This window comes from Haliotis cracherodii, unplaced genomic scaffold (genome assembly GCF_022045235.1).
Source record: "Haliotis cracherodii isolate W230 unplaced genomic scaffold, xgHalCrac1.p SCAF_19, whole genome shotgun sequence".
NCBI classification, from domain to species: domain Eukaryota; kingdom Metazoa; phylum Mollusca; class Gastropoda; order Lepetellida; family Haliotidae; genus Haliotis; species Haliotis cracherodii.
The window spans coordinates 11,943,269-11,969,067 of NW_027266274.1; the positions used below are offsets into that span (position 1 = coordinate 11,943,269).

The window sequence follows — 25,799 nt, forward strand, 5'->3', positions numbered from 1 at the left end:
TTCAATTAGAAAAAGGGACACTGTACAGAAAATATATAAAAAAAGCAACAGGTATGAGTTTGCTGCTACAGTTGATACGATTCATTTGATACTTTGATACTGCCCATATCACTGCGGCCTGATGAGGAATGACTGAGGTATTCTAGTCCAAATATGCTTTGTACCTGAAACCGGAAAACCGTGATAACGGTTAACACAATGAAACACTCGACAACAATTATTTTTTTAGATAGTTTTGTTTAATTTCTGACAACTACATTAGGTGTTGTGAAGTCTCTCATTACTCGTTCCTCGGTGTAATGGTGAAACTGTCAGGGACTGAGTGGGTGAGTTACCACGGCGTATCTACGCAGCGCATGTCACTAACATCCCCTGTAAACAGAATTAAAATCAACAAATGATGCGTGCTGTTGGGTATTCCGCTCCCCTCCCCCCAAATTAGTATATGTAATATAACAGTTATTCGGTGTTTGCGATGTACCAATGTGTCAAAAGTACGCAAAACAGCAGTCGACATTCCCAGTACCTCATTCAGTGTCAATTCACACAACCCCAGCGTTAGAAATTGGCACTAGTCCTGTAGTCATTGCCAAAATTTTATATGATAGCTAAGCCCGATGTAACATACATATATGGCTGCGTAAAACCATATTCACTCATTCACTCTATGTTCCAAGGTGAACTATCGCTAGTCCCTCTATGAAGACCGGTTATATTGCGAACATTAATAGTGTGTGTGTGTGTGTGTGTGTGTGTGTGTGTGTGTGTTTTGTTTTTTTTTACTTGTAGCAGTCCGGGTTTTTTTTGGCTTGTCTACTGACATACATGTACGACGCCACTGTATAGTTCCAGCGTTAGAAATTGGCACTAGTCCTACAGTCTTTGCCAAACTGCCTAATAGTTAGGGTATCATAATGGCTAGTAGAAATTTGCCATTTGCAAGGGCTTTGCTATATATCATTATAAAGACTAGTGGACTAAAACTGTTAGTTTCTACTGCTGCAAACCACAGTCAATTCGACAACTTCGTCTAATGCTAAAGTGACCCAGATCATCCTGTTTTCGAAACCGTCTACCCCTTCTTGCAAGCTGGACAACAAAAGAAATGTATTAAAATATTACCAATGTTGATACCTCCGGCTTTACTTCTGTCGATTCCTCGGTAAAAACCTTTCTGGAAACGCTCATGTAATGTGCCACTTTGTTGCATACACGGTTTACTGTTTTCATGACATATTCCACAAAATGATACGAATTGGCAAATGGAGTCGGTAAGTGGTCAGCATCCCTGGAAATATCGATCATATCCAAATAATGTATTGAACACTACTGATACACAATACATAGGCATCAGCACTGCGCTGCATTCCACTTCGTTGTGTGGTGATTTGTACTGCCTCACGTAAATTGTCAGCTTCGAGTATCAAAAGTTTCATTCCACTAGGTCAATCGGAAGGGGGTCAGGGGAAATCTTTAATGAACACCCCTCGTATTCACAGCCAAAAAAGTGTAGGTTTCCGTCTTCCGGATACCTTCCCATTTTGGATCCGGCCCGGATACCTTCCGGAAACCTTCCAAAAAAAATGTCAAAATTTGGGGGGTGCATTTTGTTCACTTAAGTGTGAAACACATAAAAAATTAACTTGAAAATACCAAGCAATTTGAAGGTTGTTGAAGGCATCTGGAAGGTTTCCGGAAGGTATCCGGATGCAAATTTTCTTCATGACTTGCTTCTGGTAAATAATGTTAGCCTGTGCATTACAGGTACCTGTTGTAATATTCTGTGTTATTTCAATGGTAAATATCCTCCTAAAACATTTTTGGAGAAGAAAATATTTCAATTTCATATTTTGTCCTTTTCGGATGTTAATGGTATTTAATGAACAAACATCAGTTCTTGTATAATGATATCCTAAAATTTCATGTCCAGAATTCCAGTGTGTACTGAGAAAAAGAAAAAGTTACAGGTACCTGTTGTAATATTCTGTGTTATTTTAATGGTAAATATCCTCCTCAAACTGAGATATGTGGGCATGCATTGTTCACAAGTTGTTTTGCGACATGGGTCCAATGTGTGAAGCTTATTGCTGGTGTCCGCCACCATGATATTGTTGCAATATTGCTAAAAGTGGCAAAACAGCATTCTCACTCAGAAAAAAATGGAAAGTCATTGGCTATGTGATTTGGCATTTGGCCCTGGTGAGATTAACAGATTAGTTTGGAACGGTATCAGTACTTGTTATATCGGGACAGTGTAGTTTCATGGGAATATAAAACAGAATACAATTGTCCCAAATTGGTGCATAAGACTAATGGCATCCATAGAAAACACCTAAATAAAGTACAGAAAAAATATCAATGTCATTTGTCTACTATGGTGGAACTACAACTTTTGTTAAGTATTTATAGTAGGAAAACATTCAGGGCATTAGTACATTTCATATTTGTTCAGCACCTATGTTATGGCTGATCAGTATTATATATCTTTATGCTAATGAAGCAAAAGAAATCATGTTTTTGGAAAAAAATCTTATTTATTGATTATATGGCATTTCATTGGTACATATCACAAATTGAAATTTGATCAAGCAAGAAGAGGAACTAGCATAAAGTAACCAGTGGTGTTTGCAAGGCCTTACAGAACAGACGCTTCAATGCCATTTTCTAAATAAACAAATTAGTCAAATCTCAGAAGAATTTTATTGAAGAAGAATATCTAAAGTCAATTATGTTTCTGCAGTAAACCACAAAAGTCATTCAGATTTGTATGGTCAGCATCGGTGTACACAACCTGGACATAGTCACAGTGCTTTGGCATAAATTCATTCAGACTTCATTAGTGTCATAATAAAACCACCTACAGTCACATTAGTGGCATTATTCATTCAGAATCATCACTTTCTGAGGTGAATCTGTTGGTTGTTATCAGGAGTACTGTTCATCATCCGGCGAGTCCCTTGTCTGAATTGTGTGAGCAAGATCTTCTTAAATGTAGCTGGTGTCAGATTGTGAAATCCAGGTACCTGAAACATTTCATAACATCTTTAGAAACTTGTTAGTCAAAAGTTATGAAACACACACATATAAATTTACAAATGTTTAAAGTTGTTTTCTCAAACAGTGAGGTATTGACAATTTATCTTGCAACTGATATTGAACCAATCTTTGAACATGTAAATAAGCCAATGCAAACAGAAAAGTGGTCAGAAAATACAAAAATGTATGCGGTCTTCGAAAACAATACCACAAGGTTCACCTGAATTTTGCTTGAGTGTTTGCATTACATCAAAATGTAAGGAAGGGTAAACAAGACTATGCAAAACTAAGTTACATAGGTTCTTATACATAAATACATAAATGCAACTATTCATAATTATCAAAACACATGTCATGTAAGTGATCTCAAAATACAACATAATGAGCGAGTGAGTTGGTATAGTTTCATGCAGCTTGTTAGCAATATTCCAGCTATGGGCTTCACACATTGTACCCATGTGGTGAATTGAACCCGGGTTTCAGAAACTGTTTCACCCACTAGGCTACCCTTGCACACCAAATACAAAAGAAAGTATATTAGGAATTCAGACAATAGATATTCTCACCAAATTCATTAATTCATTAATGGAAGCTATATTGAAATTCAAATTTTGACAAATTAGGACGAGACTGTAGAAGCATTTATCTAAGTTATTATGGATATTAAATATCTACCGTTAATTGGTAGTCCATCATAGACAGTGATAAGAAATTCAACTGAAAAGTACAACCTGAACCATCAGTTAAAAACTATGTATATTACATTAAAGGGGCCGTTCATGTATTACCGGTATGTTCTCATTCATTTTTGACACAACCCTCACTGAAAGAAAATGCAAAGCACTTTATATTTTATTGTCCGTTTTGTCAAAAGTCTCCCCTAGAGACTCTCACATTTTGGGGTGACCCTCCCTGTTTGTTCTGATCTGAATTCAAATATTCATGACTCATTATCATATTTTATCATTCATCCTATCTTTTTTGAAAATTAACTAAATGAAGATTAACAATAACATGCAAATCTGCCAAAATATTGGCCTTGCAAAGTTTAAATTAATCATAATTACTGTTATGAAGTTTTGGATCTATCGTCTGTTTCTAAATACAGTGAAACCCAACTTTGACTTGTGTGGCATTGTTGAATCATCTACCCAATGTTCCTTATGCATTGATATGCATCTGCACAGAGTGGTCAAAGTCTGTGTCTGACACATAGTGTGCTACAAGGGAGACATCAGTTTGTGTCTAGCCAAACTGTCTGATAATCTCAAGGGCTGCCTTGGTAGCATCAAGGGATGTAGCTAATCCTAAATAAACATAAAACAAGTGACATCATCTCTTCTACAGAACACATGATCAAAGCCTGCCCCACCTTTGATGTTTATTACCTTGCTACTCTAAAAACAGCTAATTAGCAAAATGAACTCAATGTCAACTCATTGTGGACTAGGGATTAACAGGGCAATTAGTGTCGGGTGGGTATTAGTACTTGCAATTGTCTGTTAATTACTTAATTGAGTAGTGACGGCTTAGTCAGTTGTGCCTTTACAACTGCTATTCAATTATCGAGTCAGTTTACTATGTAACATGCTTCTTGGGACCAAGGAAATGTATCTTGCTGGATAACAGTTTTTTTCTAATTTATCAGAGATCAGAAATAATAATAATGACGTTTTTGATGTGCATTTCTTTGTTGTGTTCACTAGGATGATGGTGATGGTGTTTGAATTATTAGACACTATTTATTCCAAAAGAGGAATAGGGTTGGTGAAGAGGCAAAGCTTATTTGAACAAAATATATATTGAATAAACAGAAACTGTACAAAAAACAGATTAACTGTATCTACAGTTGAAACTATCATGATGCAAATTTTCACTGAATCAAAGTCATATCTTTTCAAGACTCAGATCAGGTTGTAGTGATTGAAGGTCACATTAAACTTGCTAATTTCAAATCATTCATCCCACACTTATGATTTGGTTTGCTGTTTTATGCCGCACTCAAGCAATATTCCGGCTATATGTAAATAATCGAGTCTGGATCAGACAGTCCAGTGATTGACATCATGAGCATCGACCCACACAATTGGGATCAATGACATGCATCAACCAAGTCACCGAGCCTGATCGCCGACTGATGGCGTTAGTCAACTCTTTAGACGAGTATTGTCGCCCGTTACGGAAAGTATTGGGTTACAAATATCCCTTGTAGAACCTTTCAACATGTTCAAATGACACATCGAAAGGCCATTGTGAAAAACTGCACTTACTTACTTACTTACTTACTTACTTTGGAGATTTAACGTGCGCTTTCCGTTTTTATTAAGAATACGCCTAAGGCCTTGAAGTTTTCTAGTTTATTTTGTGGGTTTAGTATTGCTTCTAGAGTGAGAGCCTTGTTTAGATTGAGGGTGGTTTGTAATGCGGTTCGATGTGTTAGGTAGTGTGTGCAGTGGATGAGTGCGTGTTCTGGGGTTTCTGGTTGTTTGCAGTGTGGGCAGTTACCTGTAGTGTGTTTTTTAAAATTTTTTAGGTGGTTATTTAGGTTGGTGTGTCCTGTTTGGAGTTTAGTGATTACTCTGTCGATTTTTTTTGATGGATGGAGAATTTTTGGTTTGGTTAGTGGTTTGCTGAGCACTCTTTTGATTTTGCTATTTCAGTTTAGATATAGGTTATGCCATTTTTTTGTGATTTTTTGTTTGTTTACACTTTTAATTTCTGTTTTTGAGATGGGTAAGTTTAAGCTTATTTCTGGGATTTTAAGGGATAGTTTAGCTGCTTTATCGGCGTTTTCATTACCGTATATTCCTACGTGGGCGGGTATCCACAAGAAGGTTATTTGTTTGCCTGCTTTTGTTAGGTCGTTGGAGCTTTTAAGTATTTGATTTATTAATTTAGGTCGGTTTTTGGTATTTTTGTTTTGGAGGGCTTGTAGTCCACTTAGGGAGTCAGTAAGTATCAGGATTTTTTGGTTGTTTTTGGATTCTTGATTGTGGAGGGCTGAGGCCATGCCCATTAGTTCGGCTGTGAATATTGATTGGTTATTTGGGAGTCGGAAGGATTGTGTGGTTTTAGTTGGTTGTGTGGTATGGACTCCGAAACCCGTGTGTTTGGAGGTCGGATCTGAGGATCCGTCCGTGTAAATGTGACACCAATTTGGCCAATTTTTGTGTATGTATGCTAGTGTGGTAGTTTTAGCTATGTTTGGGTCGGTTTGTTTATTTATTTGGCTAGCTAGTGTTGTGTCTATTTTGGGTATTTTAAGTTTAGGGGTGAAGATATTTGATTGTTTGCAGTTTTGTTTAAGATTTTTAATTTGGTGTTCATTTAGGTAGTTTGTTATTCTTTGGGATATTGGGGTAAGTAAGGGGTGTTTACGAGCTAGAGCTTGGTTTTTAGGGCTGATGTTTTGGTTTATTAAGTTTTGGATGAGAGGGTTTGATTGGGACGCGGCCCAGAAATTTAAGCTTAGCTGTTCCCTGCGTAGACTTAGTGGCATTTCTCCTGTTAAGGCCTGAAGTGAGGTGTAGGAGGTGCCATGTTGGGTGCGTGTAATGAGTTTGAGAGCCTGATATTGTATTGAGTCAAGTTTTTTGGATAGAGAGTTGTTTAGGGTGTTGTATATGGCGCAGCCGTAGTCTAGTTTTGTTCTAATTAGGGATATGTAGAGAGAGAGGAGAGTATCTTTGGAGGCTCCCCAGTTAGAGCCAGTTAGGCATCTTAGGGTGTTTAGGTCTTTACTGCATTTAGTTGTTAGGTTTTGGATGTGAGCATCCCAGGTGAGATGTTCATCGAAAATAAGTCCTAAGAATTTGGTTTGTTTTTGAAATTTGATTGTTTGGTTGTTTAGCTGGAGGATTGGGGAGGCGGGTTTCATGTTTTTATGTTTGAATACTATTCCTGTTGTTTTTTCTGAGTTAAGGGAGAAGCCCCATTTGTCAGCCCATTGTTGTATTTTATTAAGAGATTTTTGGAGTAGATTTGTGGCCATTTTCATGCTTTTAGTGCGGATCCAGATGGCTCCATCATCCGCGAATTTTGATGTGTTTACTTTAGGGGATAGACCCTCGAATAGATCGTTTATCATTATATTGAAGAGGGTGGGGCTGAGGATACTGCCCTGTGGAGTGCCATTTTCTAGGGGACATTGGTCCGATAGAGTTTGGTCTATACACACGGTTATTTTACGATTGTTTAGGAAGTCCTGGATGTAGTTTATTATCTGACCTTTGAGTCCTATTTTTTTAAGTTTTTGTATTAGCCCATCGTGCCATACCATGTCGAAAGCTTTAGAGAAGTCTAAGAAGATGCCTGTGGTATATTGTTTATTTAGTTGTCCTGTCTTAATATCTTGTTCTAGTCGGGCGAGGTTATCTAGGGTTGAGCGGCCAGGAGTGAAACCGCTTTGATCTGGGTTTATGGTGTTATTTTGGGTTAAGTAATGTTGTAATCTATTTTTAGCCATTGATTCCATTACTTTACATAAGTTTGAAGTTAGGGATATTGGTCTATATGAGTTAGCTTGATTAGCTGGTTTATTAGGTTTAGGGATTGGTATGACTAGGGCCTGTTTCCAGGGTGTAGGAACCTGTCCGTTTAGGTAGATGAGATTGTATAGTTTGAGTAGTGCCTGGAGCAGTTTTAGGGGGAGTTTTTTAATTATTTGGTAAGAGGTTAGGTCTAATCCTGGGGCTGTGCCCTTTTTCCTGTTTTGGATTACGTAGAGGAGCTCCTCCATTGTGTAGGGTTGATTTATTTCTAGATTGTTATTGTTTGGTTCTTTTGTGGGTTTGTTTTCTGTTTTAAGTTTATCTTGGAATTTTTGGCTGAAGTTGCTGTTACTGCTAACGGCCGAAAAGTGGTTGGCGAGATTATTTGCTTTTTGGGCGGGGTTGGTTGAGTTGTTAATGTTAGGGTTTTTTTTATGTCGTTTTAAGCCTCTAATGGCGTGGATTTGGCGCCAGACCGTTCTGGCATCTGTACGGTTATTTATACCTTCGCAGAATTTTTTCCAGTCTCTACTTTTGGCTATTTGGACTAGTTTTTGAACCTGGTGGTTTAGTTCGTGGGCTATGTTTAAATATTTGTAGTCGCGTTTTGCTTTATTGAAGGCTGATTTACGTTTTCGTCTAGTCTGTTCTATTTCCTCATTCCACCATGGTACCGTCGGTTTGCCTGTCTTAGATACTTTGAAGGGGATGGAGGTTTTGGCTGCGTTTATTATATAGTCTGTTAGGTTTTTACAATAGGTTTCTGGATCATTATTTTCTATTTCGTTTAAGTTAGCTTCGTTGCAGATATCTTGGAATTGGTCCCAGTTAGCTTTGTTGTAATGGAATTTTGGTTCTTGGTTTTCTGTTTGGATTGGTACGTTTGTATTTCCTATGGTTATGTTTATGGGGAAGTGGTCGCTACCTAGCGGGACGTCGTGCACTTCCCATTGAGTGCTTTGGGCTAGATCTGCGGTGCATATGGTTAGGTCGATAGCCGACATTTTTTGGTTTATCTTATCGTACCTCGTGGGTTGGTTGCTATTAAGGAGTACTAGGTCGTTTGTTTCTATCCATTCGGAGATTAATTTGCCATGAGTATCTATTTTATCATCTATGCTCCATGTAGGATGGTGAGCGTTAAAGTCTCCTAGGAATATAGTAGATTTATCGCTTATTTTGAGTAGTTTGTTTAGATCCTCAGGTTGGACTTTTTGTTCCGCCCAGTGGTAAATATTTATGATGTTTATGTTTCGGTTATTTAATGTGATTTTAATGCCGTTGGCTTCTAGGTTTGGCGTGTCTATTTTTATTTCTTCGTAATTTATATCTTCCCTGATAAATATGATTAGTCCTCCTGCGGCTCTTCTTGTTTTCGGTTTAGCTCTGTCAGTTCTAACTGAGTTGTAGTTAGGTAGTGTGAATTTCGATTTTTTTGAGAATTTGGTTTCCTGTATACAAGCAATGTGAGGGCCTTTATTTAGTTTAAATTTAGTTTTTAGTTCATGGCCGTGGGAGGTGAGTCCGTTGGCGTTCCACTGAAAAATATTTAGTCCTTCGAATATTGGGTTCGGGTGATTGGTGATTTAGTTTTTAGTTTTTATTTTATTCGGTGAGTTCTTTTAGATGGAGGTTAAAGAGGAAGAAGGGAAGATCGGTTAATTTTAGATTGAAAGCTACTTTGTGGAAGGATTCCATACTAGCTTTTGGTGAGTTTTGACTATGCATATATGCTAGGAGTAAGGTGAGGTTATTTAGGTTTGGGGTGTTGGCTGGTTGGGAAGTTTGGTTTGTTTTAGTTGGAGTAGTGTCTATTGTTTCCTCAGTAGTGGAGAAATCTTCGTCATGGGTTGGATTAGGTTTAGCTGGTTGAGTTTCCATGGGGGAGGCATGTGATGTGGAGGGTTGTGAAGGTGTTGGCGGGATGGGTGTAGCTGATGTTTTCTTAGTGTTTGTGTTTTGTTGTTGTGCTTGCTTGTGGGAGAGCGTTGTTGCCATATGGCCTGTAGGGTGCTTGGATGAGGGTCGTGTTGTGGTGGTCATTTTGAGGTTTGTTTTGCATGCGGGGGTTGATGTTTTGGGAGGGTTCGTGGTTGGTTGAGTGGCTGCTTGTGTGTGTGAGGTGGGTGCGGTTTCTCGGTAGGGGTCCCAGACAGAGCTGTCGGTTATGGGTGTGGTGTTTGTTTGTGGGATGGTGTTTGGGTGTGGTGTAGGGAGGAGTGGTTTAGATGCAGGTGTAGCAAATTTTCGTGTTTGGATTTTAGCCGTTTCTATGTTTATGTGTTTGTTGGCCTGCTGGGTGAGTGTGTGTCTGTGTGGGCATTGGTTTGAAAGTGAAGTGTGTTGGGTGGATTTGCAGTGGATGCACCAGGGTGTGCATGTGCCTGGGCAGTCTGTTTGTGCGCATTTTTTACATTTAGTTTTAGGGTAGGTGCATTGGGAAAACTGCACCATGTTAGGATTCTTAAATACAGTTTCAGCTTGACATTGAGTACTTTAAACTTTAAAGTGAAAAATACATTCACAACAAGTGAGCTGTGTCTGCCAATCAGAGTCGGTGAGTAAATTGGAGTAGGGGACTAATTTCGAAGGTAAACTTGTTTCAACGTTTAACAACTACATGCATTTGTGTTTGTATGAGACGATGTGTGTTTAATTCCATATATTTTACTTCAAAGCATGTTATCACAATAAATTGAGTCGGGTATAGGATAAGTTGGAGTAGAGGCTAATTTCTATTGTAAACTTGTTTTAACATTTCACAATTATTGGTCTTTGCAAGTTATCAATCCTAGTTTAATTTCATTTATTTTACCAAGGTAAAAAAAAAAATAAGGTGTCATTTTCGTCAAGTAATAATCGCTGTTTTCGCTTTCGGCGAGTATTTCGCCAGTCAGTGCTGTTTTGCTAAGGTGTCGTTTCAGCTATAACCCGCTTATTGCACATTATTAGTTTCAATTTATATTTATAATCATTTTAACCACTGTAATAAGTAAAAAATGAAATAAAAGTATATAGAAAATAAACAAGCACTTGTTATAAAATGTGCATCCGCAGGCAATATTTATAAGATAATCCTGCATGTAGCTGTGGCCATCACACTGAAGATGCACTTCACTTCTTTCTCATATGCCCAAATTACAATGATTTAAGACAGAATATGTACTATTATGTTAAGGGATATGATCTAAATTCAATTCTATTAGGTAATCCTGAAAGGACGTCAAAAATGAACTTAGAATTCTTAAATCAGTAGAAGACTACATTCGGCTATCCAATAGGTTTTGTGATTTTACATAGCATCTTAAATTTATAATACTATTCCTTGCCGTATATTGCAGTACACTATTACTACTAAAAATGCGACCTGACAGCGCCGACAACGTAGTTTCTATAATAAGAACATGTATATAATTGTATTCCTTGACTGTACTTTTGTCATATCATATTGTATTCTAATTCTGGAGCGGTATTCAAATAAGTTTTTGCTTGTTTACCCATCCAGTTCACATATAAATGTTTAAAACAATATTTAGTAAACAAATAATTTAAAACTCATGCAACAACATAGTGTGTGGAGACGATAGACCACTGAAAAGAGCATATATATGCACATCCAATGACCCCTGACATCACAATGCATTCTTTTGCCAGTGTGCCAGGCAACAGAATACTACGAATTACATCACAGGATACTGTGACCTGTTTGAAAAGTTAGGTACTGTATTCAAAAGGTAGGCCCAAAATTCTACACAATCCAGTGATTGATATTGTGAACATCAATCCACACTGTTAGATGGTCACTGTCAGATGCCATGAACCAGGTCACTGAGCCTGATCACCTGATCTATTAGGTTATCTCTTATGGGTGAGGCTAAAACGGCACCTCAGCAAAATTTCACTGATTTCTCCAACGAAAACAGCACCTTGATTTGGCAAAAAGGCTACTAATTGTTGTCTGTTATCTGGAGAGACATGTTGATTCCTGGCCGAAATATATATAAATGAAATTTCTATAAAATTACTATTTATTTCCTACTTACTAAAATAAATATGACATATATAGTATACCTGTTGTCCAGTTTCTTGACATTTTCGCCAGACTCAGGTTCAGCTTGACATTGAGCTAATCTGAGTAAAGCTACTTAAAACTTCAAAGCATGTGATCTTTCAATGATAAGTTTAGTTGCACCTCCCAATCAGAATCATGAGTAAATTTGAGCAGAGGCTAATTTCTAATGTAAACTATTTTTAGGTGACTAACATTTAACAATTATTTGTGTTTGCAAGTTTAATTGCATTTATTTTACTTCAAAGAAATCAAAGCATATTATATTTTCACAATAAGTTTAGTTGCATCTCCAAATCAGAGTTGGCAAGTAGATGCTAGTTTTTAATGTAAACCTTTTTGAACATTTCTCAGTTATTTGTGTTTACAAGTGACCATGCAAGTTTAATTTCATGTATTCGGGCATATTCAGACCCAAGGTAAAAAAAATAACAAGGTGCTGTTTTCACCAGGCAATAGTAGGCGAGGTACTATTTCCCTTTATAGTATAACCCTCTCTTACAACTAGCATAGGTTGATGGGGACCAAGTCCAACCCGGAATCCCCAAATGAGTGGGTATGGTTTTACGCTGTTTTTAGCAATACCACAGCAAGGGACACCTGACATAGACTTCACACATTGTACCCATGACAAGAATTGAACCTTGGTCTTCAGCACTTCAACCACTAGGCTACCCCACCGCCAAAATTCCCAACATGATAAAGTTGTCATCACGGTATTCTTCAACAAGTTCAAGTGAAAATATCCATACCTTTCAAATGTCTTATCTTCCACTTCACAATGTTCACTGTTGCAAAACTCCTGTCATTTAATTTGTTCTTGATTATTCACACCTGCAAAAGTAAGTTTAGTCAGTACGGTATGAACTAAAAAAATGAGTCACTATAGAGTATCTAGATAAAGGAATATAAATAAGCAAACATATTTCTACATCATATACATTAGCAAGGATTAACATAAGTTAGGTAGATTGCTTATCCTACAAAAATTAAATCACACATTTACTAACATATATAAAACATAATAAGTGGCTTACAGAAGATAAATAACTTTAATACGTGATCAATATTATTAACATATTCCTTACCTGAATCAGAGACCGTATAACAGTCTATGTATTATGGTCTCTGTCTGAATATGTCACATCTTCAGCTCCCTGCAATCGAGGTTGTGAAACATTTCTGCTGTAGGAATATTACATCCGCTGGGATATCCCTTGTCACACTGCCTGGCATGGTAGGCAAACGCATATTCCATACACCACATAGGTATACTTCCTAATATACACTGTCGAAATCCCCGCGGCTCCCAATATGGCCTGTATGAACTGTAATCGGCCAACCTCGTCTCTTTCCGTAACTGCTGCAGAAATGACCGCTCGTCATTCGTGACCAACTCGTGTTATTCCGGGACAAGCAAGTCTACCCATAATTCCCTGTATGGCCGAGGGCGCCATTTTGGAACACAAATGTAAACAAACACTCAAACCTCGTGTAATCGATGTACACCGTGATGCTTGATTGCGATATGCTTACCTCGTGTATCGATACATTTTTCTCAATCACCTCTAACTCAGAAATCCCGGTCGAAATCCACCTGAGCCATCCACAACGAGGACGTCAAGTATTTCGAAAACTTGATTGACAGCCGAAGGAAGGAAGAGCAGCTTGCAGATGCCAGGTACGTAGCAGGGCTTCGAGACATAATGTTCCATGATTTCTATACAGAGATCTTATGGAATGGATTGATTTAGATATTTTCCTGATCTCCATGTTACTACTGTAAACGTCAAGGGCCCTTTTAGTTTTGTTGTTTTCGGAAACCCTTTGTTATTATTATGATCAAGTGTTTGTTGTGACATGATATTTCTATTTGGGATTGCATAAGAGCTACAGGTGCAGGACTTTTAAGGGTCGTGTCCTTATTCTCAACATAACGCTGGGATTTGATGATGAGGGTTAGTTGCCAAGGGTATAAATCTGGCAAAGTGCATGTCAAACAAAACGTGGCATTCAATTCCAATCATGTGTTACCACCTGAAAGTGAGATATGGATTACAATGAATAATGACAGCTTATCAATCTTTAACAAATTCACACTGAAACATTGAAAGGATAAAGACAAGTTAGTTGTTTTCTGTTTCAGCATGTTCAGGGTTTGTGGGGAGGTTCACAGACATCCTCAGGGAGGATACCAAGTATTGAGTGAGTATTTTTGTTTGTGATAAATACAAACTACATGTATTCATCATGGTATATTTCAATGTAATGTGAAACATCACACTCACAATAGTCCAGCTCTGTGATGGCAGCCTGTAAATAATTGAACATGGACCAGGCAATCTAGTGATTGTTATTTTCAGCAAAGATCCATGCCCTCAGAGTATGATGACAACCTAGTCTGACCACTCAATTCATTAGTTGATTAGTGTTTGCAGCGGTAGAAACTAACACTTTCAGTCCACTAGTCCTAAAATGATAGCATATAGCAAAACCTTTAAAATGTCAAAATGACTAGTGCCAATTTCTAACCCTGGTGTTTGGATGTTGTGTTTGTGTGTGTATGTATGAGTGTATTTAGGTTGGTTTGTTGTTTAACGCCGCACTCAGCTATATGACGGTGGTCTGTAAATAATCGAGTCTGGACCAGACAACCCAGTGATTCATATCATGAGCATCGAGCCACGGAATTGGAATCAATGACATGCATCAACCAAGTCAGAGAGTCTGACCACCCGATCCCGTTAGTCGCCTTTTACGACAAGCATAATGGCCTTTTATGGCAAGCATGGGTTGCTGAAGACCTAGTCTACCCCGGAATCTTCACGGGTCGAGTGTATTTAACTTAAAGGGGCACTGATCTAACGCCATTCCCCGAACTGGTTGTTGCCTTTGTTATTGTTTTTTCCCCCGTGAGTACCCGGATGATACGCAACGCAACTGAGCGTGACCAGAGACTGGGCTACCGTCTGCAAGGACAGCTAAATAAACTTGGAGGCAATATTTGTTTTACGCATTTTTGCATAAACACTGATTGGTTAACTGTGATCTATAAAGATTCGACAAAGGGCGCATGTTAAATAATTTCTGCAGCCTAAACAAACAGACAAAAAGAACGGCTGAGCTCATCGGAAGTCGTCATTTGGAAATACCCCAGATGGTTATAGTTTAATACTAAAAAAAGTATCCATGCAGTGAAAGCATTTTCGGATTTCGGATTGTGTAATACGATTACTACTCCCTTGTTGTCATACACGTTTTCTCGTATAACCCTACACTTGTGTATTTGTCGTCATTCACTTGATGCTCAGTTAATGAATTTATTACAGGTACAATTAGTGGTAGCACCACTTAGATTACCTGACAAAGGTTCTCATTTGGCATTTATTGTGTCTGGGGTAATTATTCAATCTAAATCCAGGTTTGAAGTGAGGTTATGTAATATGCACGTGGCAGCCCAGCAAGAGATGAATGATCAGTTGATTTACTTTTTTTTGTAAATCAACGGATCGTTCCTAGTCATCAAAGGATTAACAGAAAATATGTTGATTGATTAATCACTGTTATCTTGCACAGTGGATATGTCAAAAGTGAGTGTTTACATGTCTAGGTTTACTAAAACAAAGGGAATACACTCAATCATGGCGTGAAATGCCGATGTAAAAACAACATACAATTTGTTCAAAGGGTTAACTGATAATACGTTGATTGGTTGCTCATTGTTATCAAACTCAATGGATTTTTTAGGAACCGTCGACGTAATGAAAATAGTTGTCACGTGGCCTTTCTCAGCCGACCCTTGAGACTTGACATCCGAAACGATATATATCTTTTAGAATATTTGATAGTTACAGAGACACGTGACATCGAATAAGTTATTTTGTATAGCTGCAGACGAGTGGGATATTATTCCTTTGTGTGGATATTCACGGATACATTCCTCGAATAAGGAAGCTGCCTATTTATACACATAAATCTGGTAAGTTGTAATTATGGTATTTGCATTTTGTTTTCCTTCATTTGAAAAAAATATACACACTATAAAAAAAGCAATGCTCAGGTGAAATATTTACTTTGTGTTGCAAGTCAAAATAGTGTAAACGAAAATCGCAAAATTACCAAGCAAGTGACTTATCAAAACTTCGTCACCATTACCGATGCTACCCACAAAGATGCCTACATTTCCTTATTATCTCGGAAACTGTATTTCATTTTGTTGATCAATGTGACCATACGCTCTTATTACTACCGGTATCCATAAAAGTGACTAATGCGCTTACGAATGGCGCAACAGAGGTCGCGAGCTAGTCTAGATTTCTGCTCTACATCCGGGTACTCACTGGGAAAAAACAATAACAAAGGCAACAACCAGTCCCGGGGAATTGCGTTAGATCAGTGCCCCTTTAAATCATGAATCTTATACTTGTTTCCCTGTGCTTTTACTATGTAACCCAAATTTTCTCTGGAATAATAAAGTATTCTCTTATTTATATCATTTCTGAACAAAGTGTCATATCAAGGTTAGATCTCTGTCAAAACAGTGCCATGGAAAAGCCAAACAAATAGCCTAGAAATAAAAGTAAATACTGCATTGCATTAATCTGCATTTCAAGAAAATGTGGCAATAATTCATGGAATGATATTCACCTCGGTGAGGATCTCTCTGCATTGTCGAACAAGTTATTTCCTATGTAATGTATGTGTTGAATGACCCTGACTTTGTTGTCAAAATATTGTTTTAACATTTGTTAAATATAGGGATAAATGTCATCTCTGAATGTTTGACATGAATTATTTTGATTAGGGTAGTTCTAAGTCGGAATCACAACTGGGGTTTTTTCATTTGAATCAAATGTACAACATGTACAGTTTGGACATTTCTGTGATGTGAATGCTACTTATGTTTGTAGAATGTCCGGATGAATAAAAGAGACAGTCATCCGTGCAGCATCAATGCAAAGAAAGACCATAGAAGAGCAACAGTGAGTGGTAAATATTTTGAAATTATTCTGTTTGGTTCATATGGTTATTTTGCAAATATGTCTTCAGTTTGTTCCTTATCGCTGTAGGCACGGATGTCCTATTATCTAAGGCACTACAATTTTCTGTGCAGAGTTGCATCTCTTGGGCTTAGCAGAAACCTATAGTCATGGGTTCAAATCCTGGTTCTCCCCGATTATGTTGCTAGGTTTGTCAGCATTATACACATACTCGTGGGATTCATCAAAGACCTGCATCACTTAGGACTTTCTTCCCACATCAAACTAACATGCGGTGATATATCTGGAATACTGTTTAAAGCAGTGTTAAAGCCAAATCATTTATTTAACACTGCATCCAGCAATAGTTTGGCTATGTGACAAGGATTGTGAATATATATTTTTCCATGTTGATGAGTTGAAACAATCACTAAATGACATCTCTTTAAAAGACTCCCAGCATTCCAAGCCTCATTAATAGATAAGGTTGTGATTGAGTAGGCTCATTGATCACATGTAATCATACCACAGTGATGTGGGATATTGTCCATAATAGTTATCATCGGTTTGTCTGGACCGAGTTCATAGTCACTGGTTTGTCTGGTTGAGATTTGAGATGTGATTATCTTAAATGTTTAGCATATAACAAGACTCACATATGACAACTTAAGTGATTTTGCTGCCTTCTATCTGTAAGTGCATGTGGCCACAATTCTTTTTGATTGCTAAAATCTTTTTACATAATGCTGCAGAAACTGAAGTCCTGCTTGAGATCCCTGGATGAGTACTCCAGGTTGACAGTCTGGAAGGACCAGACAAGGGAGTCCTAAACAGAGGCTGCACCCCTTCAGATATCAGAGGTGATTTGCAGACAGCGATGATGAGGGTCCTGTTATTTCAATGGAGGCCGACCGAGAAATTGTATGCCAAATGGTACTGGGACACACAAAGGCTGGTCTGGCTAATGTGAGAAGACCAACCAATGCCAAGCTGGAGTGTAATTCTTCCAGGACATTCAGGAAATTCTTGTAAACACTTGAAAGGAATGATAAATGGGACTTATTGTCTTTAAATGTGGACCCAAACACCAAATGGAAAGTTCACAATTCTACTAACACAATGCAGCAGAGATAGAGTCTAACTGTTATCCCCTCATCCTGGTTCCTGTTCATCCATGGCAATATAGAAAGAAAAGGAGGATTGAGGGAAAGTAAGTTATCTGAACTGGTGAACATAATCCGTAGGTACTGTCAAGCGAACAGTTATCACACTCTGTTATGAGTATTGAAGAATAGGATGAAATTGCATACTGCATCAGGAACCATCATGTGAACACTGTTCAATGTGCGATATACTATAGGCATATGAATAAAAGAAATTGATAATTTGATTGTTGCTTATGTTTCATTTGCCAGCTGTGTAATTGGGGATGTTTCATGATTTTGCCTCAGTTTAATAGCCACACTTATCTTATGAAACCATGCATTGCTTGGGCATCTCAGGATAAATAACACATGTTTCCTTTGCTCTGAAAACGTCTGATGACACATTGATCTGTTATGTCAAAGGTTAAAGTCACAACCAGACAAAAAGTTTGTTTGTGGTCTAACTCTTCCTTTGGGCAGGGGTCGAAGTTGGAAAAAGGTCGTGTGTGATCTATATAAACTACATTTTCCCTTAAATTGCCTTTTCTACAGAAGTCTTAGTAACTCTTATACATATACTGGTTACATTACTTCCATATTTCGGTCAATGATATGTTGAATTCTACCAAAGGACTGCATATTTGGTTTATGTGCTGGATAGCTCTTTGAAATGTTTTTGAAATATTTATCACTGATATTGAAGGTCAAATTCACACTCAAAAGTGATAACTCATGAGGGGTTGAAGTGTAAGATCAAGGCAACAGTGAAGGGGTCATTCATAAAGTATTTCTGCAATTATAACTAAAATGCCTATTTCTGGAGATATTTGTGAAGTATTAAGCACATCGTTATATATATTATTTGAATACACATATATGTGCAGTGGTTACAACTCCAGTGTCAAATTAACTGTCAATCCCTTTTAATAAAATAATTCACAGTAACTGAGGAAGAGCTTACTGTAGTACCATAAAACTAGGGTGAGGCAAATGTCAATGAAGTTAGTATTTTGGATATAACAAGTACATGTACCGTTACAAATAGTCTTATTATCATCTTACTAGGACCAAAGGCCCAAGTGAGCACATTGTCAATGACTTTTTCTTTTTCTCAGTACAAACTGGAAGTCTGGACATGAAATTTAAGGATAGCATTATACAAGAACTGATGTTTGTTCATTAAATACCAAAAAGGACAAAATATGAAATTGAAAAATTTTCTTCTCCAAAAATGTTTTAGGAGGATATTTACCATTGAAATAACACAGAATATTACAACAGGTACCTGTAATGCACAGGCTAACATTATTTACCAGAAGCAAGTCATGAAGAAAATTTGCATCCGGATACCTTCCGGAAACCTTCCAGATGCCTTCAACAACCTTCAAATTGCTTGGTATTTTCAAGTTAATTTTTTTGTGTGTTTCACACTTAAGTGAACAAAATGCACCCCCCAAATTTTGACATTTTTTTTGGAAGGTTTCCGGAAGGTATCCGGGCCGGATCCAAAATGGGAAGGTATCCGGAAGGTTTCCGGAAGACGGAAACCTACACTTTTTTTGCTGTGATTACTTCATCATCATTTTAACAAAATTAATGTATAACAGAACATATCTGAATGAAATTCAAGACCAGAATTAGTCAATGTCGAGCAAAATGGGATGAATGAGTAAATCTTACAAAAACAAATTTGAAGAAAGCTAATATCAATACATGGTCATCATGTTAGAGTTTTGCCCCATGCCATATACGTATATATGATGTCAGTAGGTTACACACTGGAGATGTCATTAAGTTGTGAAACTGAAATCTATTTATAGTACACTGAATTGTCACGAAGAATGAGTGAGTATGGTTTTACGCCGCTTTTAGCAATATTCCAGCAATATCACGGCGGGGGAACACTAGAAATGGGCTTCACACATTGTACCCATGTCGGGAATCGAACCCGGGTCTTCGGCATGACGAGCGAACGCTTTAACCACTGGGCTACCCGACCGCCCCTCACGAAGAATGAACACAAGAATGAATCAACAGCAGTATGAGATGAAAGGGGATCCTGGGGTCTTCATTATTTCCATCAAGGAACCCATCTTTAACCTTTAACATAATCATTATGAAGGGAGTCGCAACAGACTAGACTTGTATGCCTAATTTCGATTATATTTTCTACTTACTATCATATGAACTAATACACAAATGATTCTCAATGTATGTGTTACTCACTTGCGTTAAGCTTTAACATCCACTTAGTCATCCTCGTCCTTCTATTGTGCCTGTATATGAGGAATGAGTAGTACTTCCACAACATGACTTCGCGGTTTCGCATGGCAAGTTCATGACCAAACCTAATGAAGTAACCCCGAGTTACTTTTTTACGCTGAAACACGAGGAAGATACAGACCATATTGTTATGTTGTTGTTTGTTTGTTGTTTAACGCCACAATGAAGGCGGTCTGTAAATAATCGAGTCTGAACCAGACAATCCAGTCACTGACATCGATCCACGCAATTTGGATCGATGACACGCATCAACCAGCGAGCCTGACCACCCGATCCCGTTACTCACCTCTTAGGAAAAGCATAGTCGCCTTTTACTGCAAGCATGGGTTGCTGAAGACCTATTCTACCCCGGAACATCACGGGTGGAAATAGGCCTTCTTTTCATGTGGCAGGATAAGCCTACCAGTGTGGTAGGCGGTAATAAGCATGGGTTGCGGAAGACCTATTCTACCCCTTGTACTATGTATCAACAAAGGAGATCTATTAACATGGAATTTGTTCGTCCCCTGTCCCTGCTCTACCCAAATTGAATATGCAAGAAAATTAAATTGCAGTTGTTTGTGCGTTGCTTACTGCCACATTCAGCAATATTCCAGCTAAATGAGCGAGTTCTGGACCAGACAATCAAGGGATTGATATTGTTAACCTCGATTCAAACAATCGCGGCAACATGACACACAATCAACCAAGTCACCAGACGGACTGCCCTATCCATGTATTCTTTCAGTGTTAACAATTGGCACTGTTCCTATAGTTCTTGCCAAATTGCCCAATAGTAATGGTAATGACTAGTAGAAATTTGCCATTTATATGGGTTTTGCTATATGTTATCATTATAAGGACGAGATGAAACTTTGGACTTTTCAAGAAAGGATACTTACTCTGTACCTTAAAAGATGTTTGATATATTCAGCGTATGACAGACAGTAGCGCAGCATACTCTTTCTGTTGAGGTATTTCATATATTGAACTTCCACTCGTCTGTTTTAAGAGGAAACACATATTTAGAATATGTAATTCTTGCGAATGGCGAATATTTAAAAGGCTGCAACAATGCTGGTGCGACATATAATCTTACCTAACCCAACCAAGGTGAGATGAGGTGAAATTGGGTTTAACGTCGCGTCCAAGATTATTGCACTTATATAGCGACGTGCATGAACGTGTACCATGCCGCAGTTTAACACGAATACCCCACTCAGACACAGTATACTGACTCCGAGCCGACCAGTCTTTGTTTTAGCCCCTTAAAGCCCCACCCTGACTATAAATAGCCCGCAAGGTGGCGGTGTTTCAGTTTCGAACAATGACTGACAATGTAAACACAACCGAGTGTCGGGAGTCGTTTTTTGAAAACCATACGGGCACAAGATCACCATTGACCGTCAAACTTCGTATCAACTTGAATGACAAACCATGGATACATCAAATGGCTCCATATCAAGATATAAGTCAATAAATTTTCTGTAGTTTTATCCTAAAAAATCGAATCGATCGTGTTTGGCGTCTGCATCGATCACAGTGGGCGGAGCTTATTTACGTTTGCGCTATAAATAGCAAAGCACATGGTCATGTGTACATGTGGCACATTTAATGCATTTGTGGTCAAAGTGTATTGTGTTGTATATTTTTACGGCAGAACAGCAGCAGAACATCAGTTTCAGTTAATGTAACAGTAACGATACTTAAATACGAAATTGACGACGCGATTCTTTCAGTTCAATCCGAAAATTACAGATATTTGTTTAGTTTTGGTCATTTGCATTCAACAGTTAGATTTGTGCCACACAATAATCTGTATATATTCATAAAACGTAAATATTCATAAAACGTATATATTCATTCAACTAGTGTTTAGGAAGGGGCCTAATTTGAAGCACCAGAAGTTGCGCCAATATTTCTCAGCTTGACTACAATAGATGAATATGTCACGTGTATCAACATAACAATGCACATAAGCAACTGGTAAATAAGTAACTGAATATACTTGATGTTTACAGAAGGCGTATCCGGATAATATTGTACTTACGATAAACGAAAACTCCAATACACATATTCCAAGACAACTTTAATTATGAATTTCCTTTCCTTTCACAGAATTTTCACACACAAAACTGAGTTTGATCATTAGATCCACACTTGTCCCATGTATTTTTTTTCGGGGTATTTGGATACACTTCGCGCACAACTTTAAAAATACAATCTGGGATCCCTTTCCCGTTTTGTCCACACCAATCCTTCATTTGCTGCAACGCATAATTCCGTTTCTTCAAGTCCAAGTATCTACGATCCCTCCAAACACTTCGTTTATTTAGCTCAGTCCAGAAACACTGCGTTCGAATCGACGAATTTCTGCAACATGGTGGCCGCACCATTCCCTAACTGCGATTGTCTGTGCCGTGTCTCGCATGGTTGACAAAAGAAGTGTGAACATACATATTCGGCTTCATCTGGTTCCACAATGAAATCTCGCTGTGACACTGATTCACTACTCCCAAGAATCGGCACTGAATTTGAGGCAGATTATGACAGATGCTCGTCATGGATGGAGAAAAAAATGTATCTGAGAGAAACATTGTTGCTTTGAGCTTCGCGACAAAACATGTGTTCATGCAGAAGTAGTTTACAAGAGAGGATGAGCTGTGCAGCCAGCGACCTGAATAAGCTTGATGAAAAAAATGTTGAAATCCATTTTCTCGCACATGACAGAATTAATGTGAACAAATATTTATTTAAACATCGTTTCGAAGTCTGTGAGGCTGTCCGTATTTTGATATTCTTATTTCCATTGCGACGTGAAATAATATAATGTTTTCGTGTCTTAATGTTGCTGCCGCTGTGGAAAATTGCGCACCGATCTATTAAAAGAAATACTACTAGCTCAACTTTATAAAAGAACCAGATCAACTTTATCTTTGTTCCGATGTTTATTAAAAATTCGCTTCCGAAGCAAAGCGAATCGATCTATATAATAAACAAATTCATAGACTAGATTCTAGTACCAAGTGTTTAAACTAATTTTTTCAAATGTCATAAAATAACTTACACAATTATTGAAAGACATTTTTTGATAAGTAATATATATTTTATCTCGTCCAGCCGCTCTCTGGTTAAGTTTAGGCTTGAGGGGAGAAAACACATACAAAAAATATGGATGCCCTTATGCAAATGACACTAGGCATGCCAATCAAGAGGGATCTGGGTCACTGGGACCCGCCAAGTTTCACGGATCGAGTTACTTCGGCGCGAAGAGCTTCATCGGACAAGTGTGACTTTGCCAAAATACATTGCTACTGGGCAATGAAAAAATGTCACGGAAACGACAAAAAAAACCTACTTTGATCACGTGAAAATATTTTGACCATTACCAGGGTTTTTTACACGATCGTTGTCATCCAGATTCCAGATGAAGGCAAGACGAACACAACGAAGAAAAACACTGTTGAAATCACCGATTACCGTGTATATGTGAGAAATGCTATTTATAAACTGCAGATATACCGTACACCACAGGATAACGATTGGTGCCGTGACACATATTATTTTTTATTTTTGTTCAATTACACTGTTCATATTCATCACGACAAACGTATTAATTCGTTGTCGTCGGGAGATCTAGAAAAGCTCAGAACAAGAACGTCTAAAATTTCTGTGTTGGACTGCGTTGGTTATATCGTGGACATTCCGCGGTACCATTTTATGAAGATGTGAAGACGACATGGAAGGTAGGTTTTGAAACCAAAGACCTACGCGTTTGTTGGAAAGTCTTGGAATCGTTTGATAGATATTTATTACCATTAAAACTTACGTCCTTGTTGTCAAACGGCCCACGTGGGTGGGTGTTCACATGACGTCACCCGTTTACGCAATAACCAATGAAATGTGTGCGTTATCATGACGTCGTATTGACCTGTCAGATCACTCGTATAAGCTCCGCCCACTAGAGTGCGGTAGTTCCTACCGCAGATGGGGCTTTAACCCACTGGATGCCGAGTTTTTTTCTGACGCACATTTTCCTAAGATCGGAAAAGTGAAGGTGGTGCGGGAATTGCGCTAACGCGGCACTGGATCTACCTCTGGCTATAAAATTACGCAGAGGTGAAGAATATTAAATTTCCTATTTGATTGTGTAGATTTAACAGTAAACATCAAACCAGTTTTAAAAATAGACACTCTTAAGTGTTGTCCGAGAATATATTCTGCGTTGAAAAACGGTAAATTTCTCCGCTTTTTATCGTACACCGATAAAAGTACTGTGCGACAATTTTTTTAATTAAGAAGCTTCACGGAAACTGTGAGCGAGCAAAATACTGCCTAATATCTGAACGACGTAACTACATATCAAATGCAGTTATGTGCGTATGTATAACGACATACATTCAATTCCAAAAGTGGCATGCCGTAAATGACGAAAACTGCTTTTTCTCTATGACGTCAAAAGGTGACAGAGAGGTTACACACGTACAAAGAAAAGGGGACATGACTCCGCTATGCTTAGCCCTAGTTTGTTGTAACTCAGGTCACTTGGCGAGAATTAGCGGTGAGTAAGGACAATGTATTATCGTGGTGTTTTGTTCAGGAGGAACCAAACTATTCCAAAACAAATATCGATATTGAAACTGTACACGTTTAGTTATAAAATATACCCATAAGAAATTTTGAAATCGTTCTTCATAAAAAGGAGGTAATAGAGAAATGGATGGCCCTATCTAACCTATAACTTAGTCCTTAGATTCCAACATTCTCCTGATTGTGTAAGTGTAATTTGGCTAATGTTGCATCATTATTAATGGAGCACTAGCCTTATCATCAAATGTAATGAAATACCCTAAAAATAACACCATTCCTTTTGACGTCATGGCTGGTTTTATGTCTTTGATAACGTCGGAAAAAGACGACACTGGTATTTTGATTAATATATATCTCCCCTAATTTTCTTGCATGGTATGGAAAATCTCGATGTGTGGAACCGAATTTGACGCTTTTTCGACACAACATAAAATGACTGCTCTCACCTAGTAAATAATGTCTTGAATATGTAAACAATTAGATAGTTCACGTGTATCTTAATTGGACAAGACACGCACCTGTTTAGCATTAATTTACGTAATAAAATTCCCAAATAAAAATATTTCAAAACAACCAAAATTATTTTCAATATCGGACAATTATATTTGTTCATTATTATGTTATTATTTCTTACACAATAAAAGATTGGAAGAAAGCTCTATTGGTATAGAATTATGAGGATAGTCGTATACGTTTGAACCAACGGCCGGGTTACCTGGCATGGGTTATATTTTTATACATTTTACAATTCCTGGAGGAATAAAGTAAACTGTTTACTATCCTGTGATCACAATATTGAAAAAAAGAATGAAACCATTGATTATATAATGCAAAACGAGAGGAATAATTCGTAAATTGTTTGTGACTAACGCGCACCTGGCGAATCGTTAGATATCACTGTTCTCTGTATCCAACGACATAAAAAAAACAATTCCAAGACCAAGACATTTCAGAAATGTGTGCATATATTTTACCGAAAAATATTATCCATTTTGTTAAAGTAATATAGATCTATTCAAGTTTAGTTATAAAATAAAATGAAACAGCTATTCAAAGACATTGGTTATATGAACTTATGATATTGACTATTACACATCCCAAGAAATACGTACATGCTGCAGTTACCTTTACGCTTCATCTTGTAACACTTGTCCAAAGGAAAGAAACATCGTAATTGACACTAAAAACCTATCAATTTGTTATGTAAACAATGTTCAAACAAACAGGA

The 25,799-nt window shown here is 37.8% G+C and overlaps 1 protein-coding gene and 2 long non-coding RNA genes across 3 annotated transcripts in view; 1 reads left to right on the forward strand and 2 right to left on the reverse strand.

The window, feature by feature from the left end:
- Positions 1-289: 289 nt before the first annotated feature.
- LOC139467115 (uncharacterized) overlaps positions 290-25,799 on the reverse strand; it is a 41,019-nt gene continuing 15,509 nt past the window's right edge. Inside the window, exons 4-6 of the mRNA XM_071248833.1 lie at positions 20,884-20,983; positions 19,946-20,099; positions 290-372 (exon numbers count right to left, since the gene is read on the reverse strand). Of these exons, the coding sequence (XP_071104934.1) occupies positions 332-372; positions 19,946-20,099; positions 20,884-20,983 (295 nt within the window). The 3' untranslated portion in view covers positions 290-331. The remainder of the gene's footprint in view (positions 373-19,945; positions 20,100-20,883; positions 20,984-25,799) is intronic.
- On the reverse strand, positions 2,604-12,942 carry LOC139467113 (uncharacterized). The gene is made up of 3 exons (XR_011653633.1): positions 12,684-12,942; positions 12,348-12,429; positions 2,604-3,023 (listed from the first exon to the last, which is right to left on the reverse strand). It is a non-coding gene; the product is annotated as an uncharacterized lncRNA (long non-coding RNA).
- Positions 13,052-17,933, forward strand: LOC139467114 (uncharacterized). The gene is made up of 4 exons (XR_011653634.1): positions 13,052-13,276; positions 13,742-13,800; positions 16,506-16,577; positions 17,327-17,933. It is a non-coding gene; the product is annotated as an uncharacterized lncRNA (long non-coding RNA).